General features: G+C 36.8%; 4 protein-coding genes across 4 annotated transcripts; 1 reads left to right on the top strand and 3 right to left on the bottom strand.

The window, feature by feature from the left end:
* Window positions 1-4,240: 4,240 nt before the first annotated feature.
* LOC144445313 (N-acetyllactosaminide beta-1,6-N-acetylglucosaminyl-transferase-like) lies at window positions 4,241-5,671 on the bottom strand. Its single transcript, XM_078134852.1, has one exon. The coding sequence runs from the start codon at window positions 5,669-5,671 to the stop codon at window positions 4,241-4,243; it is 1,431 nt and encodes a 476-aa protein (XP_077990978.1).
* A 773-nt stretch (window positions 5,672-6,444) lies between these two features.
* On the top strand, window positions 6,445-10,712 carry LOC144445315 (nucleoside diphosphate kinase 6-like). Its single transcript, XM_078134853.1, has 5 exons — window positions 6,445-6,594; window positions 7,460-7,562; window positions 8,871-8,994; window positions 9,853-9,929; window positions 10,549-10,712. Exons 1-5 carry the CDS (start codon window positions 6,499-6,501, stop codon window positions 10,710-10,712), a joined length of 564 nt encoding a protein of 187 aa, XP_077990979.1. The 5' UTR covers window positions 6,445-6,498.
* Window positions 10,713-17,268: 6,556 nt separating this feature from the next.
* On the bottom strand, window positions 17,269-18,219 carry LOC144445316 (uncharacterized). The gene has a single exon (XM_078134854.1). It carries the CDS (start codon window positions 18,217-18,219, stop codon window positions 17,269-17,271), a length of 951 nt encoding a protein of 316 aa, XP_077990980.1.
* A 6,477-nt stretch (window positions 18,220-24,696) lies between these two features.
* On the bottom strand, window positions 24,697-26,203 carry LOC144445317 (uncharacterized). The gene is made up of 3 exons (XM_078134855.1): window positions 26,144-26,203; window positions 25,913-26,023; window positions 24,697-25,113 (listed from the first exon to the last, which is right to left on the bottom strand). Exons 1-3 carry the CDS (start codon window positions 26,201-26,203, stop codon window positions 24,697-24,699), a joined length of 588 nt encoding a protein of 195 aa, XP_077990981.1.
* Between the last annotated feature and the right edge of the window lie 1,063 nt (window positions 26,204-27,266).

Consider the following 27,266-nt stretch of genomic DNA (forward strand, 5'->3'; position numbering starts at 1 on the left):
TAAATTCCTATCTCAGCCTCTGAAGAAAACAAGTATTTTACACCATTGTTTAATACAAAAAATAAAAATACACATCTTAAAAGTTGCGTAGATGAAGCCTTAAAGCCAACATAAATATTTTACACCATTTCTTCAATAAATACTAAATTCCAGAAACATTGTAAACACAGGAACAAATGTTACATAAAAGTGAAAAGCCTCAAAAGGTCACATCAGTACAAGAACATTATTTTCAACTTTCTACAAGAAAAATGTAGTAATACTATAATACTAGAAATTGGATTATTACAAGAATATTTCAATATGAAACAAAAAGTGACCAACAAAGATTAAAGTCACTGAAAGTGTTTGTTTATCATTAAAACAAAGATATATATTCCTCACTGACTGACTGACTGACTGACTGACTGACATTACCACCATATTGTATACACACAGGACTGTTGTGCAATTATTAAACCTTTGTCATGGGTTGAATTAGGGATAAGATTAAACCTAAACATAAAACACATCGCCATCTTGGATTTTGAATGGTCTAGTAATCAGTGAGTCTAGATTCTATCCATGGCTTAATTGATCATTCTCCATGTCTAGAGGAATGAGGTTCTACGATGAAAGAAACTTCAAATTATAACAAAGCCATCCACACCATAATGAAAATCATACTTGTTTTAACCATTCACAGAATGTTGCCCTGGAATAGTAAGTTGGTGTTTATTGTGATGAGCAGTTACAATATGTCCAAATATGGTCATAACAGGGCACTATGTAGTCCGTAAGTACTACGCCCTGATGGGGCGCCCTCACACATCATTCAACCCCTCTCAGAGGGAGGAGAGAGCGGGCCAGTGAGGATGGAGGGACACAACGTATCTTACAGTCTCGACACTACATAATACACTGTACATCATTATAACAATGGGGGGGGGGGGGGTTTTACTCATTTGCATGAACAACTTAGTTCATGACTTCTCATTCCTCTAGACATGGAGAAGGATTCAAAGCCACAGACAGCCTCTAGACTAATCTACAGACATCAATAAAGAATGGCTAGAGTGTTGGTGAGGAGTGTTATAAATATTATGCTTTAAAATATCAATGAAACCACTCTCATCAACCCCTTTCCTCTCACCCTCCAAAAAGAAAGATAAAATTAATTTCAGAAATATACAAATAATATGGCTTCATGAAATACACAACTTTGTGAATTATATATTCAAAAAGAAAGTTCAACCTTAGAATTAGACTTCCTTAAGTCTTGGGTTTTTTTTTCTTTGTTTGAAGAAAACAGCCTTTTTAAAAACACAAGTGTGTTTGTTTGTTTGTGTGAAATGATAACCTGAGTGATTGCGAAACAGATGGGTGAATGTACAAACCCACAGACTTCAGCCAGGGGGTGTCTAGCCATGATATAAATTATGGATGAAATGACTTTATATTTATTCTGGGCAAAGACAGAGCAGCAGAATAGGTACCCCTAAAGTTATGCATGAAACTCACATGGCACTTGTTTATGTTATGCAAATTTATAGTCAGTGCTGTCTTGTCTGATTAACTATCATAATCTTTAGTGGACCGGTTTATAGGTTTGTTTGTGGTTAAATAAAAAGAGTTGTTCCTTGTTGGAACATTTTGTCTAAAGTGGTGCGATGACGCAAATTTAAAAAAAAAAAATTATTCTCAACACATCCGCCACTCATTCTAGCTACTATTTATAGCAGTTACTGTTCTTTTTATCTAGTACTTTAGAGCAAGTGTATATGTGGGGGGCAGATGTCATTTTGCTTGTCCATCATAATTGGCTCTGCAAGTTGTCTTCACTGAAATAGGGAGGGTGTCCCCCCCCCCCCCCCCCCCCCGATCTACAGACTCCATGGGCTGTACAAAAAAAGAAGAAAAAAAAGATCAACGCGAGGGTATTTAAGTGATACGCATGACCAGAAACAATTCTTTTATTTTTTTGGCCTTAGGTTAAAATTTTTCTTGTTGTGAAATGACGTCAATAGTGTTACTATGTGATTAAGAACACAAGAGTCAGAGGATCAAGTCTTACTATACAATGTAAACATAATACAAATGTATATGTAGTTACCATATTCTATTGTCACTGTGGGAAACCACAATCTAACTCTAGGTGTAAATAAGGGGTGAGATATTCTTTTATGGGGGTTGGGGGGGGGGGTTGAGCCATTTTAGTTCTCATCCTACAAAATCAATTTTACTTGTAAGTGATGTTTTATTTTGTACCCCTAAATACAAATATTTCTTTTGAAAAATGTCAAATTAAGAAATGGAAGAATTTTCACTATAGTAAATGCATGGCAGTAAAATAAAGTAAAGTGTCAACAAAAGAACTATTTTCTCCAGACACTATACATACTGGCTTTGTATTCATAACGCTACATACTGCTACATACTGATTTGAAATTGATTGTGCGGTTTGAAGCAATTTTCAATTTTGGTCAATTTTAGTTGGGGGGGGGGGGGGGGGGTCTGAGGCCTAAGTATAAGAATTTAGTTTTTTATCCTACATTGAACTATTGATCTTACCCCTAAACAGCTGTTAGCAAATTACCAGGCATGGTAGGGTAAATCCTCAGAAGACTGGATTCTATAAGTCAGATTAGCCAAGTCTCTAGTATGCTTTCCCTCTATATAAAGCCTATGGTATCAAACAAAGTTAGCTTTAATAACTTCTTGAATACACTTATATGGTTTTTTGTGAATATATTGCGTCCTGGGGTCGACCCCTTGGACACTGAGTATAATTACAGTACCGCTATCATATAGACAAACTGAGGTATAACTGAGTAAAATAGACCACAAAAATGGCCGAGTTATTTAGAAGTGAAATGTAGCATTCATTTATCTTTGAATCCTATAATTACCTGACGAGGTATTTGTTGTTTAGCATTGAAAGCCAACAATTTGAGTGAGTGATTGATAGTGGGTGGAAGAATACACACTACTGATCCAAGGGTATATTGAATAAGCTGGCCTTTCACTTCCAAATCAAACACTTGTTTTCTGAATAAATTAACCTTGAGTATTATAACATGCAGACTTCTCAATTGTGACAAACATCTAAGTGATTGTCATCACAAGACAGATCAGCTCCTTTCATGGGAGTCATATAGAATTGACTATAATATCTACAGAAGTCTTTTTGTTTGGGGTCAAATTTATCCAAAGTTCTGTGTCACTTTATCAGCCCCCCCCCCATGAGTTTTTTTCTTTACAGGCATTTATGTAGGTTATAAATCTAGTGGAATTCCGCAGTCGTTAAAATCAATGAGTTTCTCACTTATTTACCATGGTCCTCTATATGAGATCTTAGGGTGGGGCAAGTCGGTAAAATCTAAGTAAGTTCCCAAAACACTTAGCGAGAGACCCCCTCTCAGTGTTGTAGGTAACTCTACCAGAGTTTCTTGGTCATTTTACAATGTCCCCTACCAGTATTGAAACTCTACAGACATTCCTATTCACATGTCATATGCTTTTTTTAATGGTGGCAAGTTGGTGATGTCTGCTTCATTCAAAAGTAAAATCTATTCAAATTCCCAAGTCATTTTACCACAGTAACCCCATGCCATTCCTGTTGTAATATTTTGACAAATGCATAGAACAGTGGGCTGACTGTACATTAGTACAATTTGTAATAGCTTAGGGTGTTGAGGATATAGTGAGGAATAGTACTAGACCCCCTAACACACAGCAGGTTGGTATAATTTACGATGGGTGGCTACTGTTCTTTATCTGCCTAGATACCTGAACACCCACACTGTGAAAACATTGAAAACATTTGAATCATTTGAATCAAAACATTGACCATTTATCTCCACTCTCTACAATCACACAAGATTTTGTAATTTTAAAGAATGATGTGACTTCTCAGATGTTCAAAGCCCTGTCCCTCCTCCAACTCTTCCAACACATTTATTAACCTTTGCCTCCCCCATACAAATTATGCAGTTAAAGAATGATGGACCACCTCATCTAACATGTCAAACTTATCAACCTATGTCTCCCCCCATAAAAACTATGAGGAAAATGGAACGATGAGGTAACCAGAAAAAAATTGACTGTGACCCTCCCAAAACCACCCTCACCCAACACTTTAAAATAATCAACCTCTGTTGCCCCCATAAAAATTATGAGGAAAATTGAATGATGGGGTATAAACGAGAAAAAAATTGACTGACCCTCCCCCAAACCACCCTCATCCAACACTTCACAATAATCAATCTCTGTCTCCCCCATACAAATTATGAGGAAAATTTGTCCAATTGACTAGTTTATGTAATCGGTATCTTAACCACTCTTCCAAACATTGGACCGCGATGGGGTCAAAGGTTACATCAAACTTATTTGCAAACAAATGATGTTGCTGAGTAAGCCAGTGTAAATCTCCAACTCCAAACACACACACTTCTCTCACATACTTCCCTGCACATGACGGGTATATCTTTCCTTCATAAAACAGCCATTTGATAGCCCTCGCTGTAAATCCCCACGTTGGTTTAGAATATCCACCGGGAACACCCGGAATTCTCTGAAGGGAAACCCAGTAGTGTTCATCCGGAGAATATGTGTCCTCGGACCATTCCAGGAAATCTCTGGGTATGGGATCATGGAGAACCCAGGAGATGTACTCTTTACTGAAGACATTGTAAGCATTGCCAAAGTATATAGTTATACTATGTGGTGGGGGAGGCTTGACTTTCTCTGTCTTAACCACAGCACCGTCAGACGTCACTTCATGGATAAACAATGTCCGTTCTTTGACGTCAGGACTCGGTAAAACACCGGTAATATCGTTAATCCCTTTGTAAGCTTTCATCTGCATTACAATCTCTCGGTTAGTCTTCAGGGGAAAATCTTGTCCAGATAGATTGATCAGATATTTCCACTGAATCTCAGATTCCATTAAATCTTCCATGCAGTTAAGATCAGCTCTTAATCTAGAGATGCTTCCATAGATAACGTGTTCTAGTTTACTGGCTATGAAAGCATTCTCAAAGCAACTGACCAAATTCACCATAGCTTGTTTGAAGTCATCTGTTGATTTCAAATCAACGTGAATACAGTAAACGTTTTGAGGCATATAGATATTTTGAAATAGTCTTTCAACTTGAGCAGCATCTTGATGTACCACGATACTATACGCGATGGGGTATGACTTCTCATCCTCTGACAGAGGATGCAAGATATACTCTCTTTTCTCTTTATACTTGGCGCAGTCAAAAGTCCACCGTGTTATCATCTCATCCGAAACGGGCTGCAAATTCTCAATCTCTGTTTGATTTAACATTTTGCGAGTCTGCACCACTGCACTTTCTGTGCCAGCTATGAGTGCAGGGCATATATTTCCTTCTGTTACTCCTTGCAGTTTCCACAGTTTTCCATTATTATCTCCATCCCATTTTCCATGTTTTGGTGATGGAAGAAGGGGTTGATTTCCCACCTTCTTGGATGTTTCAGCCATTTCATTTTTCGCAATGTTTTTGAGATCTGCTGCAATGTCGTAGTTTCGTACACCAAGTTCCTCTTGTTCATCTATGGGTGTCTTCTTCGAAGAATGTTTAACAACAAACATGAGCTGTATCAGTAAGGAGACAGTTGCCATGACGATGAGGAATGGTATGATTCTTGTAATCCTTGCTATACCCATATTTGGTAGTATAAGTGATATTTTCCACCTGTGACTATAAGGACTGATTTGTACCAGCCTTTGCTAAAATGTTAACAGCTTTTAACAAAACAAATGTTTTTTTTCTCTGGCTCAGTCTTGCATACGGACCGGACCCTTGCAAGTTACATACACATCGCCTTCTGTTCTGTGTCAGAATTGTCTGGGTGTTGGTCATTTGCGTGAGAAAAACTGCGTAACAAACCCAAGGTTCTTACTCCAAAGGGGCGTTCTTACACGTACGTGTATATTGCCGTTCACTTGCTAGCCGTTGGTGATGGATGAATGATCTTGCTATCCACTGTTTTTCGCACGACACTGCTATTGGCCCAGTTAGTTCTTGCTTTGCAGACGGTGTTAATATGCTCCGAGAAAATGGTTTAGCGAATTAGGAAACACCTTTCCTCCATTCTTACTCTTTAGTCTTAGTGTTCCGCCTACGGAAAGTTGACGCGTACACTTTGTACACTTACAATATCGCTTTTGTCACAGCTGTCTATAGTGAGTGATAGTGCTTGCATGCTTCGATTATTATTTTTGTTTGGGTCGCTCAACACTTCCGGGTCACCAACTGAACTCCCTAACTGACATTGTACTAATTAATTTTGAGCACATTTTTCCCACCCTCCATCACTGGTTGAACTTATACGCTAATATTTAAACGATGGAAACAGCTACGATAAAAAAAGAAGATAAAGACGAGAAAGAACCTCTAGGTTTTCGATAATTCTTTAAAGATGGCGGCGCACTGAAGAAGTAACGTGTTTGGGACAGGGCTTCACAAGTATTTGAGTTTTTCGGTGTTCAGAATGACAGCGGGAACAATAAGGAGAGCCGCAAACGCTTTACAACTAACATTAGCCGTGATCAAACCAGACGTAGTTGCCCAACCGTACAAAGTACAGGTACAACACGTTATTTTAAATAGTCACTTTCTCAATGCCAATGTCATGATAAAGAACTTTGTTTACAAATCACATGTATCATGCTAATTCCATGATCCGTCCCCGGGGGGTGGGGGTGAGGTTACCACTGTGCACTGGCCAGGTCTGATAGGGGTGTGCGGCCAACCCCAGACCCAATTTTAGACCCATTTTGACCAAAAAACAACACCCCATTTTAATAGTCAAGTTTTTAGAATAGAAGACCCCATTTTACTTTTTAGACCAAAATACATAATCACCGATATTATGAAAATGTCAAACAGCGAATTAGCTGGAGGAAATTCCGAGGGAAATTCCCAGAAATTCCGAAGTATTCGAGAAATTATTACTTGGTTCGTTCCAGGATTCCATTTTAGAACAAACAAAATCGAAAATTGTGTAAAGTGTACCCCATTTTATAGTCCTTTTCCCAAAAAGAAAATAAAAAATACAGTACCCATTTTAGACCAAAGGGTGGAAGAACCCTACCCCAAAGAGCGGCACATATACGTATACCCAATAAGTGGGAGGCCATAAACTGTTCTTATCAAACCATGGTGTGTAATAGAAGTCTCTGCTGTTCCAACATACTGAGCCAAGTGTTATTAATCCAATTGATTTCTTTACTGTCCCCATTTGTAACAGGTTCTGTTCATCCACGGTCTTGTGTGAGCAGTTGTATATGTATTTGTGATGAATATTTCAAGGCTGTTTCTTTGAAAAACATTTTTTCCAAATCTGTACTGAAGTTGAAGTTGTTGTTGTTATTGTTATTGTTGTTGTTGTTGTTGTTGTTTAGATTTGTCCATAATATGCTAATTATTTACATTCACTTATTTACCTCCAGGAAATCAAACAAATAATCCTAGAAAATAATTTTTATTTTGTTCGATCAAAACTTTTGAAATGGAGCAAAGCAGATGCCCAAAAATTTTATGCTGAGCATGAAGGTAAGAATCAATTTTCTTACCAGAGTTGTTTCTCTCCAGAGGGTTTTAACCTACACTAGCTGTAACTAGAATTTTTTTTTTTTTTTGATAAGACAACCAGCAATATATCCACTGAAGACTGTTAAATAGACATTGTACGTGTTACTAAGAGGTCAATTTTATTTGTAAGGTGTACAGTAACAAGTTGAAGTCCCAATTGTGTTGAGACATTATTTTAGGGTGTGGACCCAAAAATCAATTTGATTGGATTTATTATGTTTACAGCTACACAAATGTGTACCCACAGGTGATTTCACTACTGTTCAGGGTGTACAATATTACAAGTAAAGTCATTTTATTTAACAAGAGAGTTTCAAAAAAAGTTCCAGTCGCAGGTAGTGTAGTGTACCTTTAAACTGTGCAGTATCTGTTCCTGTGCACACTTAGAAACTTTGCTGGGTTGAACTTGACTTTGTTCTCTCATCACTTATTTAGGAAAACAAACAATGGCTTAGTATTTCAACCTAAAATTAAATTAGTATTTAACATAGCAAGGGCTCAACCATCTTACAACCCTTGCATCAGTTGTCTAGAAATGCTGCTAATCAGAACGTTGTTTTATCAGTGGTTGACAATTAAAATTGGCTTCGAAGGTGAAGTCTCCTCACACTATCAAACCAAGATGTATTGATACAAAGACAATAGTGAATGCCTCAGATGTGGATTCATGCCATGCTGTTATCAGTTTGTTTATGTCTGTGAATAGTCATATGGTATATAGTGATATGATGAACTTTCACAGACGTAAACAAACTGATAAGAACATGTTGTGAGCCTATATCAGAGACACCCAATGTTATTTTGTATCAATATATATCTGCTTGATATATTGTGATAAGGAGACCACATTTTGGCACCTACAAAACTGTTTTTTTCTTGTCTACTACTGATAAAACGTCATTCTGATCAGCAGCATTTATAGACAACATTTGCAAGGGCTGTAACTACTGCAAAATTGTGTTGTGCTAAAGACTGCATTAATAAAAAAAAATGTTTCCGTGGGTGATTGGCCGATTCTATCTATTGATAGCAGTTTATTGTTATTCACATCCTGTAATGACACTACTTTGCCAGCTCTCGTAGCACTCATGTAGATTCAAAATCCAGTAAGAATTTGCACCCTTTTTCTGGTCAATGACTTTATGAAGTGAACCCCTAATCTTCAGTCAGTCATTATCTTGTACATGGACTTGACCTAAATATATTGTGTTGACAGAAAATAAAACCAACAAAGTGGATCTTTCATGCTGATAATTTTCTTCATTTTAGGGAAATTTTTCTACAACCGTCTCGTTGATTACATGACAAGCGGTTCTTTGAGTGCACACGTGTTGGCAAGAGAAGACGCCATTGCACACTGGAGAAAACTAATGGGACCAACAAAAGTTTTCAAGTTAGTTGGTTATTGATTTCTTATCTCCAATGCAAAAAATGAATTTGTATAATACTAGTTTCCCAGTGTGACATAATCTTAGGCATTGTAAGAAGGTGTTGGAGAATAGATAAGTTCTTTCTGAAGGCATTTATAATAGCTGTAGATTTTTTGCTGCAATTTGAATCATGGTGGTGGACTCCACAGACAGGGAAAGGCAACATTTTTGGACAATTAATGGCAGTTATGATTTGGTAAAGGACAATGGACCACATTTTAGACCAAACAAAATTGAAAATAATGCAAACTTGACCCCATTTTAGACTTCCGCTCGAAAAAAATATTCCATTTTAGACCAAAGGGTTAGAAAATGCACCCAAAGGTCAGCACATATATGTATACTCAAATAAGAGGAGTAGCTCTCTGGGGGAAACACGTGAGAAAGCACACCAACCCAATATATACCTTTATGATGTTTCATAGTGAATTCTCTGTACCTGAAATATAAATTTACCACCTAGACACGTCATAAAAATAACAATCATTGATTTCTTGGCTGATGTCATGATTTCCACTAGACGTGCATTACTGGAGGCATGTGTGAGAATAAGTCAACCTTCTTGTTTCTGTTCTAGTTTGACTTTTCAGCATGAAGTAAAATGTTATTGCAGGCACCAACATTTGACATGCCAATATGTATGATGTAGATTTAAAGATCTGTTGTTGAGGGCGCTCTTTCATTTTCACTCATGCCCAACCCATTGAAAGCGTGCCCTCTTTTGATTTCTTTCAGTCTAGCTGGTAATAAATTTATGATAAAGGTATCAGCCTTTAAAGGATAGGCGATCTTTTGATCACAGATTTTTATTTCTTTAACAGAGCAAAAGACACAGCTCCAGACAGCATAAGGGCCAGGTATGGTTTAACCGATACAAGAAACGGAACACATGGTTCTGGTGAGTAATGTTTGGAATTTCAGTCTCAGAAAAGATTAAATAAGGGATTTTGTATCAAAGTTGTACTGATAGACTTGCTGTACAGTAGGTTGAGGCACCATGAATAATAAACAAAGTAAAGGTCCATACGTCCTGAACCTTCGCCCAAATAATGCTGAGGCAATACGCAGTCATAACACATGAGCAGCAGAACTCTTGTCAGCAGAACTACTGTTACCAATGTGTTCCGTCAACATAAAGTCATACAATTATCATTGCATACCGAGAACAATCTCTGAATGCAACTGTTTACCCTTGAACATTAGGGAAGCATCATTCAGTATAGCTTTTATACAATACTTGCAAACCTTGGATGTAATGTCAATTGTCTCAATGTACTCATTATTACTAAGTTGCTACCAGCTTCAGTATTTGTGTATCTGTGTATGTGATAATCTGTCAGTGGATAGTTACATAGTATTCTGTAGATACTGATTGTAATCATCATAGCTTCAATTTTAGAGGGGAAGGTTAGTAGAAATTATTTTTCTGAGTTCCTTAAACATAAAAAATGCAGCTAAAAATGAAATCATCCTCACTGTTAACCTCTTTTTAACATAATCTTTTTTTTTTTTTACAGATTCCCCAGAGTCAGTAAAACGAGAGATAGGGATATTCTTTCCTAGCTTTGACATACAAGAATGGTATAAGAATGAAGAACCTCTGTATAAAACAAATACTATAAAGTTTTGTCCTGAAAATGATATCCATGTTATACTTAACAGTAGTCAGAGAGTAAGCTAGTATTTATTTTAAATTTTGACATGAAATCAAATAAAACTGCAAAATTCAAACAGAATCCAAAATGTTATACAAGAATCTGATGAAAATGCATATATAGTGTATAAAATCTACCTGTGTTCCCCAGGTATTTTAATGATATTCACCACCAAAATTATGTGTGGTTATCTATACAATACAAGTTTGATGAAATTTTTCCCATCTGTTACCATGGTTTCCACATCAATTATAACAAAGTGTGGAAATCTATGTAAGTTTGATGACATGCCACCCCCCCCCCCCCCAACTCAGTTACCAGGTTTGCCAAAACTTAGCAATAAACATCATTAAATCGTTTAAAAGTAAAGTGAAAAATGTTGACACGCACGCATGCACGCACGCACACACACAAATACACAATACATTGCAGGTGTCTTTGACTCTGAGCAGCAGTTTCCATTTATATCTATATTGTTATTTATACACATCAAATGGTTATGATATTTTGAGAGCAATTTGTCCATGACATGTATTTATGGAACTGAAATAAACACTTTTGCTATCAGATCTGTATTCTGTGTTATACTGTATTTGTGTTAGTAATGCTTGTACTACAATAATGGAGTAGAGAAATGACAGTAAATATCCAATCAGGTTTCACAGAGTATTGAAGTTTTATTGGGGACTTCAATTTAAACAACAATTTGCCATATGGACAACAAATCACTGAGATGAGGGCTCACACAATAGTTCAAATACGTACTATGAATGCATTTATCTGAAGTTCAGAGGCACTCATGAATTGAACTAGACTCTCTCACAGTCCTCGGAGCTTCACATAAATAGCTAAAACTTGGGTTGTTTTGTATGTACCGGTATCTACTGCATAATTGTACTCGTATACTAGTATCCCAGTATCCATGTACTGCACGCCCTCATCGACCACATAGGGCTAACCTTTTGTTGACGTGTTAGGCAAAGCCCGAGGACTGTGTTAACACTTGTTCAAATTTGCCCTAATAATGGCTTGGTCGATTGGGCTTTGAGAACACAGAAGCCTAACATGTCAACAAAAGGTTAGCCCTATGTGATATCGATAGATACAATACAACCCAAGTTTTAGCTATTTATGCGAAGCTCCAAGGACTGTGTGAGAGTCTAGAATTGAACATGCAGAGAGAGAAAGACAGACACACAGAAAGAAAGAAAGTGGACAAAACACAAGCTGTCAAAAGACTCCAAGCATATGTATCCTGTATAGTTTATTTAAATTACTACATTGCAGAGTATTTACAACAAAGTTATAAATACCTACATATACCATTACATCATGCACGAGCCATTTAGAACAAAAAATATGGAATATATACTCTGGTTGTTCTACGTCACGACAACACGTCTATGTCACTGGTTCTGCTGTGTCTGAAATATCAGTCAAAACATTCAAAATTACCAGTACTTTCCCCAATTTTTCTTAGATATGACTGACACTGGTATAATTGTATTATTTTCCAATATTTTTCTTCATTCAGCCAGAAGATACTCGTGACCTATTGGTTGTCACTATGAGTCTATAGACTCGTGACAAAGACCCTTAAGTCAAATAAGAAAAATATTGTGGAATAACATCTAAGTATATTACTGTCTTAACACAAATTGCAATATTGTAACACTTGAAATGTTTTCTGTTTTGAAAGAATTTCAAAGTCTCATCTCTCCCATGTTCCAACAATAAATTTATCATACTCAATACATAGAAATAACCCTGATTTCCATAAATCTACAGAATGAAATATATGAAATGAGGTAACTGAATATTGTACACTGATTTAAGAAGTCATTAAAGGGGAACACTACTCCAGGAAATAAAAATATTTTTTTTTAAACTTTGGGTTCTGGAGAGCCATTTTGTGATTTCACATCACATACATTTTTCTTGGTTGCCAAGAAACTCAAATTGGAAATTCTCTATTTTTTTTTTTCAGTGATGCACCGTTGCATCATGGGTCTTAGCAGACATGAATATTTATTTCATACACAATGCATATTCATAACTCCTAAGTGCTTATTTCCCTTCAGAAAAATAGTTAATGAAAATACCTTTACTTCCTTTAAAGGGTCACAAGTTGACTTCATATGATTTTGGTGGAGTAATTCTTGCTGCACAGTAACTGATGTCTACTGTATTTGAATTACTGATGTATACTTAACTATTGGCAGGCATTTTGGAATAATATATACATAATTCTATAACATAATTCAACATGTGTATAACAAAATGTCATGGAAATCATTATTACACAGCTAACAATGCCAGACAATGTACCCTCTAAACCAATTTGACGCGCCACTGATGCACACAATTTCTAGTGACGCACCAAAATTTGGTGTTCCCCTCTCTCTTACTATGTGGTGACTCACGGGAAATGCCAGTTTTTACCATTTTGACCCCCAAAAAACAAACAAAATTTGGCTATCATTAGAGGACACACTGAATTGCCAGAATACTATTTAAGTGCCATGAAATGCATGCATTGACATTCACATTATACTAGTATAGTTTTATAGTATTTACACTTGATTCAAATAGCTTACATGTATTATTACAGTAACTCGGGATGTGTCACTTTAAAGTTGCACTAGCTGTAACAGGAGTATTATTTTTTTGATCAACACATTTATTGAACATGTTAAAATACCAGCAATTAGATATTGTACATGTTAATTAGAGGTCAATTTTATCCATGAGTAGTACGGTAACAGGTTGAAATTGTGATCACGTTGAGGGCGCCGATTTTAAGGTATGGACCTAAAAATCAATTCATTTGGATATATTGCACATACTATGTGACACTGTACAGATACACATGTACACAAATACATGTACATATTTACTCACAGGGGACTCAATACGTGCAATGTACAATATTACGAGTATGTCTATCATATCTAACACAAATGTTTCAAAAAATGTTCCAGGTACAGCTTTTAACTCCAATACTATACATACATGTATACATTATATTATACAATAGGAAGATCATTCTACTGCATCTGCTAAGCCAGAAAAAAACATGCAATCAAATAACTTAATATTTTTTTGTTTCTGTTGACTTGGTAAAACTATGGTAATATAGTAAGTGTCACATCAACTTGTGTATGCAAATGTGGTTGTGTATGCATGTGTGGTTGTACATGCACATGTGGTTTGGGCATACATGTGTGGTTGTGCATGCATATAATTATGGGTTGTGTCAATCTGATTAAAATCTGATTTGGTGAAAGCGGCTAAATGCTTTATTTACCTCCATCGTTTTGTGTCGTTTGTTTTGTTACGAGTGATCGCCACCTTCCTTGAGATTCAAACAGGATTGTCTACTACACAGGGTTAGGTTAGGTGTGGGATGGTGGCGATCACCCAGAACAAAACAAAAGTCACAACACGGTGGAAATGGAGGTAAATAAAGACATCTAGCCACTTTCACGACATCAGATTTTCATCAGATTGGGTATCTCTATATAAATTTGTTGTTATACATGTACATCAATTACATGTATATGTATATAACCATACATGTACTTGGTCACAAAGAAACTGTTGCTTGTTTTATTTGGTCTTCATTTGAGCTATAAGATGTTCATTTGTTTGAGAGTTGACGCACATTTTTCATTTTCATTGTTCAGTAGTTTGCCTCGTGAGCTTTCAGATGTACATTTGCACGAAAACTTATCAAACTCCTTAAAAATAAAAGGTCTCGCTCAGTTTAATGGACTGCAAAGTGTGCTCTGTGATTGCTTCTTCATATGAAACCTTTACCATACTTTTCATAGAGACATGGTCTTTCCGTGGACCTTCATATGGTCTCTCAGAGTAATGTTTCTGAATCTCTTAAATCGTTGACCACACTCCTCAAAAACAAAGTCTCTTTTGTTGTGAATGAATAAGCATATGTTTCCTTACTAGAGAAGGGTTACGAAAACGTTGTCCACACTCGCCACAGACGAACGTGTTACAGTTGTTGAGGTATTTGGTCAAAACACCACTTTGATTCGTATCACTTTTGATGCCTCCCTCCAAAACGCCACTTTCATTCGTATAACTTTTGACGCCTTCCAAAACATCGCCTTGATTCATATCACTTTTAACGACTCCTACCAAAACGTCGCTTTGATTCGTATAACTTTTAACGACTCCTTCCAAAACATTGCTTTGCTTCGCATCCCTATTAACGACTCCTTCCAAAACATCGCTTTGATTTGCATCACTATTAACAACTCCCTCCGAAATGCCACGTTGATTTGCATTGCCTTTACATTTCTCTAAAACGCCACTTTCTTCCAAATCACGTCGATTCACATGACTGTTAATTTTTTCCTCTACAATGTCACTTCGATTAACATCACTTTCACTGTGCTCATTACTTACTGTTACATTTTTATCAGAACTCTCTGAAAAAGATGAACTACCAGACTTGTAACACTTGTTACATTGAAATTGTTCTGGTGTTGTGTCCTTTAGTAGATTAGTATCTCGTAACCTTTTATCAACATATACTCCACATGTCTTGCACTTTATGAATAAGTGCAATGCCCGATGTATTTCCAGCTGTGCTACATTTTGAAAACTTTTGCCACAAACTTCACAACTTTTGCGAGACTTTTGGCGTCTTTTGAGGTCATGACTGCAGGACTTCTGGCCTTCTTTGAGGTCATGACTGCGGGACTTCTGGCCTTTGTTGAGGTCATGACTGCGAGACTTCTGGCATTCTTTGAGACGACAACTACTGTCCGTGTGAGTCTCCATATGTCTTTTCAGATACTCATTTAAACGAAAACTTTTACCACACTCGTTACAAACAAACGGTTTTACATTACTGTGGATGGTCAAGTGTGATCTCAGATTATTTTTTCTCACAAACTTTTGACCACATACTTCGCACAGATACGGTCTTTCTCTTCTGTGAACTTTCATGTGATCAAACATAGCATCTTTCCTATAGAATCTCTTATCGCACTCCTTACACACAAAGTCTCGTTTGTTAAAATGAATACCCATATGTCTATGAAGATGCCTGGAATTACAAAAATATTTGCCACATTCTCCACACGTGAATTTCTTTGGATCGCCATCATTTTTCCATAGTCTATTACATTTATCACCATTTTCGCTTATAGATGAGATACCATATTTCATCGCAGTTTCCACATTAACTTTTACAGTGTTCTCATTTGTGTCAATTCCGAGAGCATATTTCATCTCAATATTGGATTGCTCCGATGGCGCCGATTGATAAAATAAGCTACTTTCATTTTCGTTATGAACCATGTTGACATTTTCTCCAGATGTGTGATGGTCCTCTGTTGAATCTGTCTTAATTAGTTTTACGGTCGCATCCTCAACTGTATTTGTTCGTAATTGGTCGTGTTCATGCACATTTTCATCACAACGTTGTAAAACATAAGAACTTTTGAATGCTGTATATTCTTCAACCACTGTCCATCGAACTGTGTCCACATTCTCCTTTTTAACCATTGGGTTTCCGCCGTTGCTTGTGATGAACTCTGAAATAGATATCCAAAATCAGACAGAACGCCACACTTGTAAATACCAGAGTTGCATACTCGGATATTTGCACTCATGCTTGCAGTGTTATCTGTGGCTGTACTGTACTGTACTGTACTGTACTGTACATTAGTACAAATAAATCATTTATCCATACTGACATTCACACATTACTGGGTTCTGTTATTCTTATTCTTACGTAAATTTATCCAAAACTGCAAATTTCAAACATAATTACTGCATGGAAGAATTGCAAGCTCTTTTGCATACAGGCTGTCAGTGGCAGAGCGGTTAACTTGTGTGCTTCTTACCATTGCCAGCTGAATTCAAACAAATCCACCCAGAGTTGGGTGAGACTGATTCAACATTACATTTACATGGTACATACAATAGCAAAGGCACACACTGAAACATCTTCGGTTGTTGATAGAAGATACATGTAGCCAATCTGTAGCCATGAAGGACTATCGCTACTACCGATACACTATTCCGCTATCCAAACTGACATTTTGATTTTTTTAATTTTGACAGTCCTTCCAAGTTTACTTTGGCTCTTATCTCAAGCTGGTCTGGAATGGCATTCCTGTATAAAGCGGGATTGATCGAATACATACCAAGACATTTAAATTGTGCCATCAGGTCACATGATGAATCCACAATTAGGTGCCATCATGGAAATGTGACTCTCCGAGTCCAACCTCATTCTCATCATTACATATGTTGTATTCTATTCAACTTTACGCTAATGTTTTGCACATGTTACGTGTATGGCTGGGTGTGGTATAATGCCAGCTTGAGATGGGAGTCAGAATAGACTTGGAAGGACAGCAAAAATTTAAAAAAATCAAAATATTAGTTAGGATAGCGGAATAGTTACTGTGTAGTAGCAATAGTCTTTTAAGTCTACAAGTAAGCTGGGTAGGAGACCAAGAAGACATTATTTGCTGCTATCATCACAGTCTAGTCCCCTCATTTCATGAAACTAGTGGTAAATGTAGTAAGATTCAGACTCACCCATTACTTTCCAGGGTAGATAACCTTTATGTGCTCCAGGAATTTGGGGAATAACGTTGATACTGGTCCAAACTTCTGTCGGTAAAGCCACTCAGAGAAGTAATTATCACGTAGATGTTTCTCTTTGCCAAATATTTGGTGATTTCGTTTGACGTGTAACCAGCTTCCATCAATTGAATGGTTATACAGTTGTTCAATCTTGTTCATATCCACATGGGAATAGCCATTAGTATGGAGTAAGGACTTTGCTTTCCAGAAGTCAGATGTTATAGTCGTTCTTGGTTTAATCCAATTCAATATGTGTGGCAACAAAATCTCGATGTTTGTGCCTGAAACACTGACTAGAAACGTTTTTCTTGGTCTACTGTTGCGCTCTATACCGCCAAACACCCATTCATCAGCGTATCGTCCTCGGTGCGCCTTACGTTTCCCAAATCTACAGATGTCAATTTCCACTACTTTTCCAGGACCGCCGATTTGTTCACTGAGGTCCACAAGTGTTAACGTACAGACTTCCTGACAAAAACTGTACCAATCTGCAGATGTATGATAAGTCACGGGTATCTCCCTCTGTGCAAACTCCTGCGGACACTCGGAACACCAAAAGTATGTCAGCGAAAGGATAGCCTCAGGTGAAATCTTTGCACTTTCAAACCATGTTCCTATTCTAATGCCGTTTCTAGTCCGGCATGGTCTGGGACAACTAAATATATACTTGTCCTCTTTACTTGCTTCGTATAGCCACTTCTGTGTCACTCCACACTTCGGACAAATCCGCTCAGAGCGCAAGAGGCCTTTGTTGACGCACCATAAGAGACAAGTTTCTGGACTCAGAAAAACGTTCCTGATTAGCCAACTGTATGTGATTTTAATGTCAGCTTCTTTGACGATTACCTCGTCGCATTGTGGCACACCTACCAGGACCAATTGGGATTGTGAATCTGGTGTACTCATCTGTCAATTCTGTCTACGTATTCACCTTGTCAACACCTGCACAACTTTATCTATAATATTCAAATTAAGGAATTATACAGACACAAGCTCTAAAGAAGGGTTTTGTATATAGGGGTAGAAATTTTGTGGGATGTGAACTAAAATGGCTTTGATTTTCTTTGATATTACTGGCACTGGTATAATTATGTTATTCTCCAATATTTTTCTTCATTCAGCTGGAAAATACTCGTTACCTAAGTTCTCTTGACACCCTCTGTGACACATATGCTGTGCAATAATACCATGGAAATATTACTGACACTAATACATCCATAACACACCAGAATTATGTGCCAGTAACATTAAAACGCATAACACCAAAGTAAAGCATTTTCTGTATGTACCACAATCGTTTATTGCATCCATATCAAGTGTAAAAGTATACTATTTCATTTGCCAATTCAAACACTGCATTAGGAAAGCCACATGCTAGGCTTGTAAATAACCCAAATGAGTCAGTATACTTGATATGACTGCTATAAATGAGTGTAGCACATAGAGAAAGTGCTTTACTTCAGTGTAACTAGTTGTACACAAACAGAACACGTCGTCATTTCCAAGATGGCGGTAATCTGCACGTATGTTTTGGGTTTTGAGAAACGTGAAATCATTGCTCAAATTTACAACGTAAATAACTAATAGCGTATGCATGATATCGCGTGAAGGGCAAAAATTAAAACACTAGTCTCGGCCCTTTGGTGTAGTACATACTACATGCATACTACGTACTAGGAATGGATGTGAAATAGACAATGCACATTGTGCTAGGAACGAAAAGTTCTCATGTGCTAGCCTAATGCAAATAATATACATACTAGATAATAGGTTAAGCTAAAAGGATACGAATTTGCTATGGACATGTATGTGGGTTTCGATTTGACTGCCCTTCCGTTCACGGGTGAATCTTCGTAGGCCTTTCCGAATATCGTGCGTACAAACAGCTTAGGATTTGACCTTTCAACCCCGTGCCTGGAGGATAAGATTGACTGTAGAGGGCGATCGACTGGTTGGCTGAATGTTCTGATTTTTTGTAATTTGTTGAATTACACGAATTTTTTTAGATACATAAGCTTATATATTCACCGCGTTATTTTTTTTCTACTTGATTTTCTATTTTAAAAAAGTTTTCCGTTTCCTTTTATAATTATACGCCCAACTGAATATCCACCTCTTTAGAGTAATAAAGACACATTGTTTAGAAACTGAGTTGCAACATATACTGAAACCTGGGCTGGGCCGTTGGCTGCGCCATTGGGTTTGGCCGTTTGGCTGGGCTCTTGAAAAATGAAATTGAAGTACCGTCAATAAAATGGACCTTGCACTGCTGCAAGGATGGTTTTCTTTCTGTATTCTATTCCTTGAAGCATCGGTGCAAGAAGTGCAGATAAATATTGATAATTTGTGTACAGTTAGTTAGTCAGCCGCGCGCGTGACTGTTTATCAAGGCTGTAGTCTCCTGTAAGTACGATTTGATTGTATAGGGAAGCAATATGTGATACATCCCGGATATATAACTGTTGATAACTTCTTGTAAACATGAATGGGAATTAAAAATACAGCCCATCGCAAAATTACAGTAAAAAGGTTAAAAGTTATTTTTAATATTCACCTTTAACTACAATAAAATTCTCTCAAAATTTAAACACAAATAATTCTATTAATCTATTTCATCCTCATACTCGAGAATTAACTTTTCAAATTTCGGGATTATTTCTCCCAGACCTGCTCTCATGTCAGGGGCATAGAAACAAGACCGTAGTATCTCGACCAATGTATAACCACCAATTTGGTTCAATCCACTGGGGTGTACATTGTGATATTTCTTGAGTAAATGCTCAATTATGACTTCAATATCGTCGTCGTTTTTAATTTGTGGCCATGGCAGGTCTTCTGTAAACATTTCAATAACGGTTGCAGCTATCGACCATACGTCAAGCGATGGCTGTAAAGTTTCACACTTCATTAGTACAGCTTCAGGCGCCATGTATTGCTGGGTACCATTACCAACATTATCCGTTGATCCAATGCAACCAGAAAATCCAAAATCACACAGCATCAATTTATCACCATCAACCTGTAAATGGTGAATACACAAATGTTATTCAATCAAATCTTCAAACAATACCATGTCTTTCTTCTGTATTTCCCACTATTTTCTGTCAATATAGACAATTTGTGTCATGTACAGTAGTTCTCGACTTATCATTGAAGCGATTGGATTGCTAATCATGATTTAGCAGTCATTCTAAAAAGAAAGGTCTCCTGTTTTATAAACCAAACAATGTCTCAATTTTACCGATAAGTCACCAAAAATGAATTAATTATTTAATGAATTGAGCAAAAACAAAACAGAACGTTTTTTCCCCGATAACATGTCTTCAGAAAATAGGGTAGATTGGTCGAAATTTTATTTTATTTTTAATTTATTTTAATTTATTTTCCTTTGAAAAATTGCTTCAACTCTAAGACAATGTACTTGTTGGTCACAATACTTCTGTGACAGCTTGATTCTCAAGGAGGTATACAAGACGTAAACGAAGACATTTATATGAGATGAAGACGAACACAATATACAGATTGTAACTTTTAACTAAATCTTAAAAGATCTGGTTTCTCTTGGGAGAGACTAAAGCAAAATTGACCAAATATATTTTGGCAAGAATATTAACAGGAAAATAGACGTAAACATTCACTTCTTTACTTTTTTGATTGCAAAAAATCTTTGGAATTTATAAATACGGAAAGGGAACTAACTTGTTTGTAGAGTCGGCAGCTTAACTATACAGGGCCGGTTGAGTTACCGGAAAAACTTTGTTTTTAGTTGGCCTTAGATTTTATTTTATCTATTATTTGACGAATTTGTTATTTATCGTATACTTACCAGAATATTGTATGGCTTGATGTCGTTATGGACGATACAAAGTTTGTTGTGCAGGTAGTCGGTAGCCTGACAAAGCTGAATGGCTAATCGAATTCTGGCAGTGTAATCAACCTGTTTGATGAAAAGAAAGAACTTGAAATACATATTTATCATTTCACATATCATGACAATGAAATTCAATATTCATGAAATTATGATGACGTCATAAGGTCACAGGTCACCAACTCACCTGTAAGTCTTCGTCATAGATGACATCACCTAATGTGATCTCACCAGAAACATACGTCATGAATATAGACACGGTGAATACGTCGGTAGCTACTCCATACAAATGGGTAAACTTGTCATTTCCGCCACGAGTGATATCCCTAAAGAGAGAGAGAGAGAGAGTGAATGACGATGAAGAGTACAAGATTAAAATAAAATTTAGGCATAGATTAAAAGTGATATGTGTAACACACATCCTAGACTGTAAGATACGTCGTGACGTTTCGCCCTCAACGGCCTCCTCTCACACCAATAGGGGTTAGCCAATGTGTGAGGGCGCCCCATCACGGTGTACCTGCCTTACAGACTACACACTTCCTAAAGTTGGCATAGTGCCATGACGGTCTAATGGGTTACATTGGCTGGCTTGCAATCTGAAAGTTGTTAGTTCGGCCCATCGTCGCAAAATCACGTCCTCTTTTACGGTAATCCAGTAAGGCGGAAGAAATAACAGCTCTGATTTGCGACAATGGTTCTGCCTCGCCACTTCTATTCCTGTTATTTCTTTCGACACTATTTAACTCTTTTGGCAAAATTTGACGCATTGTTGTGTACGTCCCCGTCAACCCAGCTATATAATTGGGGACCTGGTAGGATAGTCGTTGTAAATTAAAAGCTTCAATCCTATGCGCTGATAGAGAATGCAATTGATTAAGGAAGTTGTGAAAGTATAATTATAACAGCCATTGTACCGCTCTAAATCTCTGCCATAATAGTAAAGCACTTTGAGCACAGAGTGGAAAAGTACTGTATAAAAACTAACATTAATATCAAATTATAATAAGTTGCAAATGATTAATACATATTGGTTTGCAATATTTTATGTTCACTCACCTTAACAATGTCAATTCGTTATGAATATCACTTAGTTTCAACTCATGACCAAGTTTGATGCGTTTCATCGCCATAAATTTGTCTTCATATTTTACTTTATGTACAGAGGTAAATTTACCACTGTAAATCACATCAACCATTTCCCAACTGTCATAAGGGACAAGGTTTATATCTGTAAATTGAAAAAAGAAATTATGAATGTCATTCTGAGACGTCTTGATCGGCACAGATGACGAAACTTCCTGAACATTTTAGTTCATTGTAATATTTTTACCATGGAAGTCGGGTTAGTATTATCCAACATTTGATGAAAACGAATAATATCACACAAAAGTGTTAAAGGAATGTGTGTGAAGATCTTAGACCACAAACTTAGCTTAGACAGTCACGAGATTCGTTTACTCACCAGAAGGTATCAAACCACCAACAATATCGCCACCACCATTAGCTCTTAGCCTACTATCATTGTTGCTTTCGTCTCCTTCTTCATCTTCTGGACTTCGAAATTTGCTTTTGACAGCGGACCACAATGTTTTCCAAGAGTTCCGTTTGAAAATACACGACACTTTTCGGGGTACCCCGAGCACAACGTCCACACACTTCAACCATTTACTTTGATGTGGAAATTCAAAATGGTTATCTTCTGAACAAGAAAGACAGAAACAACGAGAATTAACATATATACCTGTAAAGTCGGTCTACGCAGACATGGAGACGCTGCGTGTTTAGAATGTACACTATGTGCTGTCATTATTATAAATCAGAAAATCAAAGTATTTGTAATAATTTTAAATCTACTTACCAGGCTTACACTGAGACTGGTGGATATCCAAGTCATGTAAACCTTCATAACGCGAAATAAACTGAGAGAACATACTGACACAGTTTGTATTTTACGGACTGAAACTAAACACGATGTTCACGAACTATCGTACTGCTTCGAACTAAACACTGAAACTGAACGCGTAGTTGACGAACTATGGTAATGCTTCGAACTTAGAATCTTTCCCGAAACAGAACAAAGTTACCATGTGAACGCCTAAAGTGTTCTTCGAGACAAACATAGTCTTAGAACGCAAGACGCAGTACAAACCAATGATATGAGGCGAGAAATGTGACGCCGACATCGTCGATTGAAATTTATAATAACTACGGAAAAAAGTTCTCTTTTTATTAGAAGTGATTTACGTTAAACTCTGAGTCTCTTTTGTTTTATTCAGCTGTTATCAACGAAGCCAATGTGACGTTTTCACATTTACTGGTATCGTCAACTCCTCACAAGAAACAAGGTGTACGTGTACATATTGTCATAAAACGGAGATTAGCGTACAATGTATTTTACAACCTCTCAATACTCGTGGCAACTGATTAGATCTTCAATACTACATATTAATTATTTCTTTCCAAAGATATTTACTCCACAAATATTACCATATATCTTCTGATAAAAATTTACCCAAGAAATACAGAGAATATTCGTTTTTGTAGGCCAAATTTTGTGCTATGAATGTTAGTTCTAACTTTCATCCGTGAACTGGCGTCAAGTGCGTCGATCCTTTCTCGACCGATGTCATGCATTCAAAGAAAGTGAACATTTACGAAGTAGTATTTCATTCTTTGATAAAAAAAAAAAAAAAACATCTTTATTTTACCTTAAAGTCAATGATATGTCCGTAATAGGTGAAATATCTGAACGCCTTAACGCAGGTTTGTTGTTTTTGTATTATTCAAATTTCTGTGACCATATCCCGAGACTTACTCGTATGTAATACCAGCGATGTTTTCGAGATCGTTGAACTCCACGTACGTAAGAGTCCATGCGTGTAATATCGTGCATTTACCTCTTGATGCTACAAACCCGTGTTTTTTGTATGAAATGTTGTATGTTTTATGTACATGTACATGGTGATATGCGCGGATTAGAAAACGTTCACGGATTACATCTATAGCCTGGAATGGATTTTGCTCTGAATCTCACTTTTTCACACCACGCCTGACATTTCGCTAATAACCTGTTAATGTACCAATGCACCACAGGAAAAGAAATGTGCTGTGATGGTGAGCAGAAATAGTAATTTGACTCAAACTGCTTATTCTCCAGCTGCACAGATCACAGGTGACAGCAGGCATGTGATTGATCGATCGATCGATCGATCGATCGATCGATTGACGAATTGATTGATTGATTGATTGATTGATTGATTGATTGATTGATTGATTGATTGAATGATTGATTGATTGATTGATTGGTTGGTTGATTGGTTGGTTGGTTGGTAGGTTGGTTGGTTGGTTGGTTGATTGATTGATTGATTGATTGATCGATCGATTGAATGATTCTTTTTTGTGGTGATATAAAAATACAGCCAGTCGCAAAATACAGTAAAAAGGTTAAAAGTTATCTTTAATATTCACCTTAACTATAAAAGTCTCTCAAAATATAAACACAAATAATTCTATTAATCTAGTTCATCCTCATACTCGAGAATTAACTTTTCAAATTTCGGGATTATTTCTCCCAGACCTACTCTCATGTCAGGGGCATAGAAACAAGACCGTAGTATCCCGACCAAGGTATAACCACCAATTTGGTTCAGTCCACTGGGATGTACATTGTGATATTTCTTGAGTAAATGCTCAACTATGACTTCAATATCATCGTCCTTTTTAATTTGCGGCCATGGCAGGTCTTCTGTAAACATTTCAATAACGGTAGCAGCTATCGACCATACGTCAAGCGATGGCTGTAAAGTTTCACACTTCATCAGGACAGCTTCAGGCGCCATGTATTGCTGGGTACCATTACCAACATTATCCGTTGATCCAATGCAGCCAGAAAATCCAAAATCACACAGCATCAATTTATCACCATCAACCTGTAAATGGTGAACACACAAATGTTATTCAATCAAATCTTCAAAACAATACCATGTCTTTCTTCTGTATTTCCCACTGTTTTCTGTCAATATAGACAATTTGACATGTACAGTAATTCCCGACTTAAAGCGATTGGATTGCTAATCATGATTTAGCAGTCATTCTAAAAAGAAAGGTTTCCTGTTTTCATTATAATCCCAATAATGTCTCAATTTTACCAATAAGTCAGCAAAAATGAATTAATTTTAATAATTGACCAAAAATAAAACAGAACGTTTTTTCCCCGATAACATGTCTTCAGAAAATAGGGTAGATTGGTTGAAATTTTATTTTATTTTTAATTTATTTTAATTTATTTTTCTTTGAGAAATTGCTTCAACTCTAAGACAATGTACTTGTTGGTCACAATACTTCTGTGACAGCTTGATTCTCAAGGAGGTATACAAGACGTAGACGAAGACATTTATATGAGATGAAGACGAACACAATATACAGATTGTAACTTTTAACTAAATCTTAAAAGGTCTGGTTTTTCTTGGATGTGACTGAAGCAAAATTGACCAAATATATTTTGGCAAGAATATTAACAGGAAAATAGTAGTAAACATTCACCATTTTACTTTTTTGATTGCAAAAATTCTTTGGAATTTATAAATACGGAAAGGGAACTAACTTGTTTAGAGTCGGCAGCTTAACTATACAGGGCCGGTTGTGTTACCGGAAACACTTTGTTTTTAGTTAGCCTTAGATTTTATTTTATCTATTATTTGACGAATTTGTTATTTATCGTATACTTACCAGAATATTGTATGGCTTGATGTCGTTATGGACGATACCAAGTTTGTTGTGCAGGTAGTCGGTAGCCTGACAAAGCTGAATGGCTAACCGAATTCTGGCAGTGTAATCAACCTGTTTGATGAAAAAAAATGAAACTTGAAGTACATATTTATCATTTCACATATAATGAAAATGAAATTCAATATTCATGAAATTATGATGACGTCATAAGGTCACAGGTCACCAACTCACCTGTAAGTCTTCGTCATAGATGACATCACCTAATGTGATCTCACCAGAAATATACGTCATAAATATAGACACGGTGAATACGTCGGTAGCTACTCCGTACAAATGGGTAAACTTGTCATTTCCGCCACGAGTGATATCCCTAAAGAGAGAGAGAGAGAGAGAGAGAGAGAGAGAGAGTGAATGACGATGAAGAGTACAAGATGAAAATAAAATTTAGGCATAGATTAAAAGTGATATGTGTAACACACTTCCTAGACTGTAAGATACGTCGTGACGTTTCGCCCTCACCGGCCTCCTCTCCGCACACCAATAGGGTTGGCCGATGTGTGAGTGTGCCCCATCACGGCATACCTTACAGACTACACACTTCCTAAAGTTGGCATAGTGCCATGACGGTCTAATGGGTTACATTGGCTGGCTTGCAATCTGAAAGTTGTTAGTTCGGCCCATCGTTGCAAAATCACTTCCTCTTTTACGGCAATCCAGTAAGGCGGAAGAAATAACAGCTCTGGTTTGCGACAATGGTTCTGCCTCGCCACTTCTATTCCTGTTATTTCTTTCTGCACGATTTACTCTTTTGGCAAAATTTGAATCATTGGTGTGTACGGCCCCGTCAGCCCAGGTGTAAAATTGGGGACCTGGTAGGATAGTCGTTGTAAATTAAAAGCTTCAATCCTATGCGCTTATAGAGGATGCAATTGATTGAGGAAGTTGTGGAAGTATAATAACCATTGTACCGCTCTAAATCTTTGCCATAATAGTAAAACACTTTGAGCACAGAGTGGGAAAGTACTATATAAAAACTAACATTAATATCAAATTATAATAAGTTGCAAATTATTAATACATATTGATTTGCAATTATATGTTAACTCACCTTAACAATGTCAATTCGTTATGAATATCACTTAGTTTCAACTCATGACCAAGTTTGATGCGTTTCATCGCCATAAATTTGTCTTCATATTTTACTTTATGTACAGAGGTAAATTTACCACTGTAAATCACATCAACCATTTCCCAACTGTCATAAGGGACAAGGTTTATATCTGTAAATTGAAAAAAAGAAATTATGAATGTCATTCTGAGACGTCTTGATCGGCACAGATGACGAAACTTCCTG

Source organism: Glandiceps talaboti, chromosome 14 (genome assembly GCF_964340395.1).
Source record: "Glandiceps talaboti chromosome 14, keGlaTala1.1, whole genome shotgun sequence".
In the NCBI taxonomy this organism is placed as follows: domain Eukaryota; kingdom Metazoa; phylum Hemichordata; class Enteropneusta; family Spengelidae; genus Glandiceps; species Glandiceps talaboti.

What these genes read in the sequence shown, in the direction of transcription:
- LOC144445317 (XM_078134855.1), bottom strand. Translation starts at nt 26,203, where the DNA reads ATGACGTATATTTCTGGTGAGATCACATTAGGTGATGTCATCTATGAC. An exon ending in TCTATGACGAAGACTTACAG is followed by an intron (nt 26,024 to 26,143) that starts GTGAGTTGGTGA and finishes TTCATCAAACAG; the next exon opens with GTTGATTACACTGCCAGAAT. An exon ending in TCAAGCCATACAATATTCTG is followed by an intron (nt 25,114 to 25,912) that starts GTAAGTATACGA and finishes CACCATTTACAG; the next exon opens with GTTGATGGTGATAAATTGAT.
- LOC144445316 (XM_078134854.1), bottom strand. Translation starts at nt 18,219, where the DNA reads ATGAGTACACCAGATTCACAATCCCAATTGGTCCTGGTAGGTGTGCCA.
- LOC144445313 (XM_078134852.1), bottom strand. Translation starts at nt 5,671, where the DNA reads ATGGGTATAGCAAGGATTACAAGAATCATACCATTCCTCATCGTCATG.
- LOC144445315 (XM_078134853.1), top strand. Translation starts at nt 6,499, where the DNA reads ATGACAGCGGGAACAATAAGGAGAGCCGCAAACGCTTTACAACTAACA. An exon ending in ATTTTATGCTGAGCATGAAG is followed by an intron (nt 7,563 to 8,870) that starts GTAAGAATCAAT and finishes TCTTCATTTTAG; the next exon opens with GGAAATTTTTCTACAACCGT. An exon ending in AAACGGAACACATGGTTCTG is followed by an intron (nt 9,930 to 10,548) that starts GTGAGTAATGTT and finishes TTTTTTTTACAG; the next exon opens with ATTCCCCAGAGTCAGTAAAA.